Raw genomic sequence first — 9,512 nt, forward strand, 5'->3', positions numbered from 1 at the left:
CGAAATTAGTTTCATTTCTGATCCTTTGAAAATAAACGAATTTGTGTCTTTTTAAGTTCAATTTAGTAGATTTACGCTTTTTAAATAATAATAAAGTTTATTTTTTAAACTAGAAAATGTTATTTTTATAATCAAAAGTAAAAAAATTCAGTTCTTAAGTACAGAATTAATTACTATTGTTTATATTTTCAAAAATTTTACTATAATTCTTCGCAAGAATTCAATTATTTTTATATAAATAAAAACACTCTTCGGAAGAATACCATTATTTTTATAAATATTAAATTTTTTTTGCAAAAACTCAATTATTTTTAACATAATTTTAAAAAAATTTCACAAAAGAATTCAAATATTTTCTAAAATTTTAATAAATCTTTGCAAAAATTCAATTATATTCAATAAAACTTAGCGAAAGGAATTAAATATTTTTCATAATTCGTTATAAAATTTTTCAAAAGAATTCAATTATTTTTTAAAATTTCAATAAATCATTCGCAGGAATTCAATTATTTTAAAAATAATTTTAATTGAATTCCTCAGAAGAATTCAATTTAAAAAAAAAATGTTAATACATTTCAAATAAATTTAATTATTTTCTAAAATCTTTAAGAAATCCATCAAAACAATTGAATTATTTTTATAAATAGTACAATTCTTTGCAAAAAATCAATTATTTTTATAAATAGTAAAATTCTTTGCATAAATTCAATTCTTTTCAAAACAATTTTAATAGAATTCCTCTAAAGAATTTAATTGTTATCAAATATTTACATGAAATTCAATTATTTCCTAAATTTTTAATAAATTCTTCGCAAGAATTAAATTATTTTTATAAACCTAGTAAAATTCTTCACAACCATTAAATTATTTTTATAAATAATAAAATTCTTCTCAGGAATTCAAATTATTTTCAATACAAATTTAATAAAATTCTTCTTCATAAAATTCAATTGCTTTCAAAATTTTTGATTAAAATTATTAAAGAAACTTTATTATTTTTAGAAAATTCAAAGAAATTCTTCAAAAGAATTTAATTAGGATTTTTTTTAATTTTAATAAAAGTCCTCGCAAAAATTTAATTATTTTCATAAATAAAAAAATTTTTCGAAGAAATTAAATTATTCTCTTCAAATTTGTTGATAAGATTATTAGCAAGAATTCAATAATAATTTTCAAAACATTAATTTTAAAATTACATATAAAACTATTTAAAAAGAAAAATTTTTTAAAAAGTTAGAAAACAAAAAAAGTTAATTTAATTAAATTAATTTACAATTATATTTCTTATAGTATTAGATGTTAAGGTTTTATTTATTTAATTTATAATAGGTAATTTCAATAAATTAAATAAATTTTAATTTCAAACTATAATTTTACAAATATAATTAAAATGTTTAATTACGAAAAATTGTTTTTAATGTTTTTTCTAATTTCTATTTTAAACTTTTTTAAATTTTTGTCTTAAATACAATTTTAGTTTGTTTTTTAATGTGGCAAAAATTAATAATTATTATTATTGTACAAATTATTAAAAAAAAAAATTTGAAAACTCCCGCCACAGTTCGTGTCAAATGCACAAAGAGACGTAACTAAAATTGTAAAAATGGGGCATTATACTTTCCCTTGTTATCTTAATCAGATTTGATTAATTTTCCGTAATTTGACATTTATTTATAAATAGTTGACTTTTTGTTATTTACAATTAAAATTTCTGCAATATTTTTATAGCAGAAGGGAAAAATATAAAATTATATTATGTCCCGGGGATTTTTGTCACTAGATACGGTACTTGATTTTGAAAGTTTTACAATTTCCTCACTAGGCGCGTATGTATTTAATGCTTTCTCACAAGCGCTATAAAATTCCTTCGTTTAGTATATAAGAACAAAAAAAAATATGTCTTTCGTGGTGGTTTACTGATACTTCTCGGGAATGCATCGTGTCCGGTTGAGCTTTCAATAGTTTAACAGGAAACGAGCAAAAACTCCTCTACAGATTTCGGAAGCCAGTGAAACAAAAAAAGTGTGTGTCTAAAAAAAAGCCAAGTTATGATAATTAAAAAAAGGAAGCTGAAAAAAAGAGTTGACAAAAATATGTTTGAACGCAAATGACGAATGTTGAAAAACATTTACTTTGAACGCAAATGACAAATGTTAAAAAACATTTACTTGAACGCAAATACTTTGAACGCAAATAACAAATGTTGTAAAACATTTACTTTGAACGCAAATGACCGAATGTTGAGAAACATTTAAGCTTCAATGAATTTTGAAGAGAAGAGAAGAAGAGAAAAGACGACGATCGACGAGAGCAGAATATTAAAGTTGCCATTGTGAAAAAGTCTTCAAGTTCCGTTTACAGAAAAATTAAAGTTGCATTGAAAAGAGAGAAATCGAGAATAAAGAGAGAGAGAGAGGAGGGGGATTTGTGAGTTTCTGAACCAAACTTTGAAGCTTAACTACGGTTATCGAAGCAAATTACTAAGCAAGTTGACGCTTAGAAACATCCGGATTACTATAACAACGGTTACCGTAGAAGTGACTTGTAAACCACATTTTTTGCAATTTTAATTACTCTAATTTCACATTGAAAAATTATTAACTTTTTTATAAAACAAGTAATTTTGCCTCTTGTTAAAAGATTAATAAATAGTAATTGTAAATAATAGCGAGAAATACTTTTAATTCCTGTTGTATGAAAAAGTCAAAGTAAATACCTATCAAAAGTAAGCATTTAACAAAATTACCGAAATATATCCGGAGGGACGTAATGTTTTTAGTTGAGATACAACCATATAAGGAATCGAACTCTCATGGTCAAACATTTTCTATACATGGATCATTACGTTCACTTATATACCAACCAACGCTAAAGGATCCATCAATATTATTTAAAAATTTTTTTAAATTATTTGCTTTAACAAATATTTTTTTAATAAAAAAAATACAGACGTCAATTTCTTTTTTTTTAAATCAAAGTAATAAATTAAAATTCAATTCAGTTAAAAATTCAGAAAATTACCAACATTTGCCAAAAATACAAAAAAGTAAATTATTTTTAAAAATTTTACAGAATAAATTTTGTTTCGAAATATTCAAAATACTGACAAAATAAAATTTTCGAAAATTTTGTATTTTTTATAAAAAAAAATCTTTTTGCATGTCAATCTTATAGAAGTTTCATTTTCACTTTTTACCCTGACCTTATTTTACGATAATATTACTGACTCATAATCTTTAAACTAAATACGGTCACAACTTTTCGAAATCAAAAAAAGGAGAGAAACGCTGGAGAAGAAGGCGAACAGCAAATTTAAATTCTACCGCCAGAGTGAGACACTTATCCGGGTGTGGTGTGAATGGCTGAAAATTTCCAGTCTCCATTTGTTCATTGTTTGATTCACTCCAGTGTGAAAGTTTAATTTACCTAATTTTCTATCCATTTATAGGTAAAAAAAACTTATTAAGTGGTGAGTGTTGTTTTTCAAATTACCTTAAAAGTGTCCTTCATTTAAATCACGTGAATTTTTTTCCCCAGTAGTTGTTGAATTGTAGTATATACGTGAAAGATAATTTGTCAGTTTGACAACAGATTTTTTTCCTGACATTTAGGACGACAACGACGGCCATTACTGTATTCTTCGAGAAACAATCTGTAATTTTATTTGTAAAATTCTTCTTCTTTATCTATTTTGGCACATTTTTTGTTGGCCTTAACGGAGGAGTAAAAAGTGATCTGTCAAAAAAAAAGAAAGATTTTTAGGTTAGGTTAGAATAATTGAAATAATTATGACATTTTTGAAAAGTAAACAATGTGCTTTCATTGATGAATCATTATCATGAGATCCAGGAAACTTTCTTTTCTTTGTTTTATGGAATTCGATTTTATAACGAAAATAAGTGCCGAGCAATAAATGCTAAAATGACGTGTCATGGTCAATGATCTCATTTTGCTGATCTTTGCAATTTGCCTCGCATTTTGCTGCCACTTCTCGACTCAAATAGTATTTTACCGAATTTATTAATTTTATTTACGGAGAAGGAAATTAATTTTTTATTTACTTCCAAGTACCTAAACAAACTTTACTTTTTTACTAATTTAATATTTTTCTTTCATTGCAAAAATTTATATTGTAATTTTTAAACAATTGTGATTCATCTCTGTAATATTTTTACCTTGTTTTCTCTAACGTCAGAATTTCCTGACTTAATTATCCTAAAATAAACAGAAGCTCCAATAAACTCCTGGCGTCTATCGCCTATTAATAACGCAAGTTTGCATCAATTTTTAAATCTCATTTTTCCCCTATATTATTTATATAATTATTATATTGCAATGTATTGTAAATCAGGGTGGCCACATGTCAGGGAAATGTCAGGACAAAGATTTTTTGTCAGGGAAATTAAGAAAATTGCGACTTTTTCGACTTTTTTCCAAACATTGCAATAAAATACCACAATCTTTAGTAAAAAAAGTACAAATTATTTTGATTTTTATAATGCAAAAAATAACTATAAACAAATCTTTCAAAAATTGTTTTTGTATCATTTTTTAATATAATTAAATTTTTCAAATATCTATATATCCATAATAGAAATCTTTTTGAATACCTGAAATTTTGTAAAATTTAATTGAAAATAATTTATTTATTTCAAGTATTTTGTTACAATTTTTAAAAATCAACTTTCGAAGAATATTTTATTGCAAATTTTGAAAATAATTGAATTGGCAAGAAATTTTTATGATAAAACTTTAAAAAGTTGAATTTAAAAATGAAAATTAGCTTCTAATTTTTTTAAATTCAATATTTTCAGTATTTTCAATTACATATTTCCAAAAATTCAAATATATACAAAAGAAATAACATTTTAGAATTATTTTTAACATTTTGGCGAAAATAATCATGTTCAAAATTTTTAATTAAAATTCATCAAAATTAATTAGTTTTCTTAAATTATATAAAAATTCTTTTAAGAAATTCAATTATTTTCGAAAAAATTACATTAAAATACATATTTTTAAAAACTAATTATTAGAATTGTTTTATAATAATTTTTTAAGATTCAATTATCTTCGAACAATGTAAATAAAAATTTATGAAAATTTATTTTTTGGACTTATTAGAATTTTTGAGATATCATGGTCCTGTTTATAATTAAAATTCTTCAAAAATGTGATCATTTTTATTTATATTTTTCAAAAATTTAATTATTTATTTATTTTATTTATTATTATATTAACAATTATTAATTAATTAATTAATTATTATTAATTAATATTTTTAAAAGATTTTACCAAATTTTAATTGTTTGGTAATTTTCAAAATTAAAAAACTATTATCTTTCAAAAATTATTTTAAAATATTTTTAAAAAATTAATTGTAAGAATTTCTTTATTATTTTGAAAATATTATACCTTAATAACTTAAAAAAACGTGGACAGTTACATTTATTATAAAAAAATGTAGTTTTTTTATTTAAATAGTTGAATTTTAGAAGAACTTTCGGAAAATTATTTAAATTAATTGATTTAGAGCTGAAGTTTAGTTGAAAATTGTAAAAAATAATTGAATTCAGGAAGGATTTTAATTGTAATTTTTAGAAATTATTAAATTTCATAAATTTTACTCATTTTCCGTAAATTTTCATATTTTCCTGTAAAAACAATTTTGTCAGGAAAATAAATTTTAATGTCTGTAAATTGATAAACTGAAACTTGTGACTACCCTGTAAATGTGGAAAATAATGAAGAAGGATTGAAAAAGGAAATTTAAAATATGCAAAAATGGAAATAACAGAAATAATTTTCTTTACAGACAAAGATGTCGGCACGTAAAACAGCAGGTCGTCGTGCCACCACGAAAAAGCGTGCACAAAGAGCAACATCAAATGTTTTCGCAATGTTCGATCAAGCACAAATTGCCGAATTCAAGGAAGCTTTCAATATGATTGATCAAAATCATGACGGTTTCATTGATAAGGAAGACCTTCACGATATGCTGGCATCATTAGGTTTGATTACTTGAAAAATATTCAATTATTACTATAGACAAAAACGAATTACTATTTTTATTATAACGAATCGTTTTTTAAATTAATTAGTGTAATTTTTTATTTATAATGAATTTATTATTCACGTAAATTGAAATAATTTTAAGTAAATTAAAACAATATGTCGAAGGAACATATTGACACTAAATTAAAAATTTAACTATAATAAATTTGAAATTATAAGTCTTTTTTCTTAGGTAAAAATCCAACTGACGAGTACTTGGAGCAAATGATAAACGAGGGCCAGGGTTCGATAAATTTCACCATGTTTTTGACACTCTTCGGCGAGAGACTTCAGGGAACTGATCCCGAGGATGTAATTAAAAATGCTTTCGGATGTTTCGACGAAGAAAATAATGGACACATAAACGAGGAACGTCTTCGTGAACTTTTGACAACAATGGGTGATCGGTAATTTAATTATTAATTTCTAATTGGAACTTTTGTATTTTATTTCTCGAAATGCGTCAAACAAACACGATTTTTATAGAGTAGTAATAATCATAATGAAATACATTTTTTACTACAATAACTAATACATAAAGTAATAACTAATTCATTTATTTGTGTTTAAAAAAAATTAACCTCTATTCAATGAATTAAATGAAAATAATAAGGAAACAAAAAAAGAAACTGGTACTTTGAAAACGATAGTTTTTGTCGATGCAAGCAGAGAATTTTTTCTTTAAGACCAAGAAGTAAATAATTTCAGAATAAAAGAACTTTATTATTCTTTCCATCCGGAAAAAAATTTTCGATCCAATTGACAGTTAAATAAAAATTTACTCTTATTTAATTTCGTCAGACGTAAACATTGGTAACTTCATAACAAAAAGTTTAATAACAAAAACTAAATAATAAATAATTAATAATACAATAACAAAATAAATATGAAGTTTCCTCCAAGAGGAAGCAAAAACAATAGCAAGAATAAAAAAGTAAACGAATAGTATTTCCGTCAATGTTTCGATTTTTTTTCGAGAAATAAAATCTTGACCTTGTGCTTGAAATTGATTTGAATTTATTTTATGCACTAAAAATGTATTTTTAGATTCACTGACGACGAAGTAGATGAAATGTATCGAGAGGCGCCAATAAAAGGATCAATGTTCGATTACATCGAATTCACACGAATTCTCAAGCACGGAGCAAAGGACAAGGACGAACAGTGAGAAAAAGCGTGAAAAGAAAAAAAAAAATGTTCGTAGATGATTCCTTTGTTCACTTTTTTTTCTATTATTCTTTCTACAAGGATCGAATTGAAAATGTTTTCTTTTTTTCGAGACCTTATAATACTTAATCAGATTAAGCATTTCATTTAATCACTGAGTGATTGCAAATCTCCGCATAAAATATTTACTACGGTTTCCTTTAATTTATCACAAATCGCTGCCTATTGCAGTTTTTGTTTTTTCTCTTTTGCAATCCGTCCCCCTTTCATCATTCCTTTTTTTTCTTTTCGGGGATATGGAAACAATTGTCTCTTTAAAAGAAGATTTTTTGAAATTAAGGGATTTATTGCACATTGTTTCTAGAAGAGTTGGTAATTTTATATGCATTTTTAAATTATTTCGAGAAAAACAAATTCTATTATTATTTATCGATAGCGTTTTTTTTGTATAAAAGCGAACGCATTGTAAAGTATTTTTCACTTATACATTTATAGATATTTAGAGTCATATTTACCAATGAATTGGCGTTTGTATTTTAATATTTACATTATAACAATTACAGTTGATTTGAATATTTTTTTATTTGTATCCTTTTTTCCTGGGATTTTTTTTTAGTTGGCCTAATTCACTACTGCGATGATGGGTCAATTAATCGCTAATGGGAAATCGAATTAAAAAAAAAAATTGAGTCACGGTTCGATGAGCTTTTAACACACTTTTTTTATAAGCTTTTTTTATAATACGTCGATTGGATTTTTACTCACGTGTAGATAATTTTTAAAAATTCGTTTTTTAAACAAAAAAAAATTTTAATTTCTGATATTTGAACTTTGTGTCTGAAATTTTTTTTTCTAGTCTAGAAGATATTCATATTGTTTGAATAATGAGAAATTAATAATAATGTTTTAACAATTATTTTCTTTTCGCTAATATTTATACGATTTTCTTTTTAATTACAATTTCTTTTTTAAATGTTTCAGTAATGAAGAAATTAAATTTCTTTTCTTTTCGAAAAAAATATTGACCTAGAGAAAATGTATATAATTCAGAAATTATGGTCTATAAATACTATAAACCAACTTGAATTCACGATAGGAAGTCGAGCGTGCAATTAAAAAGTTTCACAAGGTTTTACGGCTAGCTATCGGCAATACTTTGGCTTATCTTTAATGTCAATTTCACGCTTCCACGTCCTATAACACTACCGGTAACAACAACAAAAGTCAAAAAGACTTCACATTGTTTTACAATCATAATTTTAGATTATCGTTTTTCTTTTATTTCTTTCTTTCAAATGTACATAATATAATACTAGCCAAATTATATGGAATGTTGTGTTCCACTTTTTTTTTGTAAACAATTTCAAGTCATTTTAATTTAAGTAATTTTTAAAGAAATACTTATTATGACACATAACTGAAAAACTAATTAGAATTAAATTTTCAAATTATATTATATTTTTAAACTTTAAAGTATATTAAAAAACTTTAACAAATTTTGATAATAATTTCAAATTTTACATCAGATTATCAAAATTGAAAATAATTCAACTTTCTTGTACGAGGAAAATTGAATTTCGCAAAAATTGTTATTTGATACCTAAATTAAAAATAATCTTCATTACGAAAATTTTTATTATTCTGAAGAATAGAGAAGGTGAAAAAATTATTATATATTCAACTTTCTGAACAAAGAATACAAATAACATTTTTTTTAGAGAATTTCCACTACTTTTAATTCGCTAATTTTCAAAAAAAATTTAGAAAAAATCAATTATTTAACAAAATTTTATGCAATTTATTTCTTACAATAATTCAATTACTTTCACTAATAATAAAATTTTACATGAAAATTCAATTATTTAAAAAAATTTTTGTTTAAATTCTAAGCATGAATTTAATTATTTTCATAAATAATAAAATCATCGAAGAATTTCAATTATTTTTAATACTATTTTAAATTAATAATCGAATAATTCAGTTATTTTCACAAATAAAGTTTTCCACAAGAATTCAATTATTTAAACAAATAAAATTTTCATAATATTTATTATATTTCGAAAAAATTAATTATTTAAAACAATGTTCATAAAATTCTTATAAAGAATTCAATTACTTTTAAAAATAATAAAATTTTTCACAGAAATTCAATTCTTTTTAAACATTTTAATAAACTTTTCCGCAATAATTCAATTATTTTCAAAAATAATAAAATTCTTCTCTGTAATTTAATTATTTTTGAGAATTATAATAAAATTCCTAGAAACTATTCAATTATTTTCATAAATAAT

The 9,512-nt window shown here is 23.2% G+C and overlaps 1 protein-coding gene across 1 annotated transcript; it reads left to right on the forward strand.

The window, feature by feature from the left end:
- The first annotated feature begins 3,311 nt into the window (after positions 1-3,311).
- LOC122497915 (myosin regulatory light chain sqh) lies at positions 3,312-7,788 on the forward strand. Its single transcript, XM_043605335.1, has 4 exons — positions 3,312-3,469; positions 5,816-6,011; positions 6,248-6,461; positions 7,102-7,788. Exons 2-4 carry the CDS (start codon positions 5,822-5,824, stop codon positions 7,220-7,222), a joined length of 525 nt encoding a protein of 174 aa, XP_043461270.1. The 5' UTR covers positions 3,312-3,469; positions 5,816-5,821; the 3' UTR covers positions 7,223-7,788.
- Positions 7,789-9,512: the final 1,724 nt, after the last annotated feature.

The sequence above is a fragment of the Leptopilina heterotoma genome, unplaced genomic scaffold (assembly GCF_015476425.1).
Source record: "Leptopilina heterotoma isolate Lh14 unplaced genomic scaffold, ASM1547642v1 Lhet_14, whole genome shotgun sequence".
NCBI lineage: Eukaryota > Metazoa > Arthropoda > Insecta > Hymenoptera > Figitidae > Leptopilina > Leptopilina heterotoma.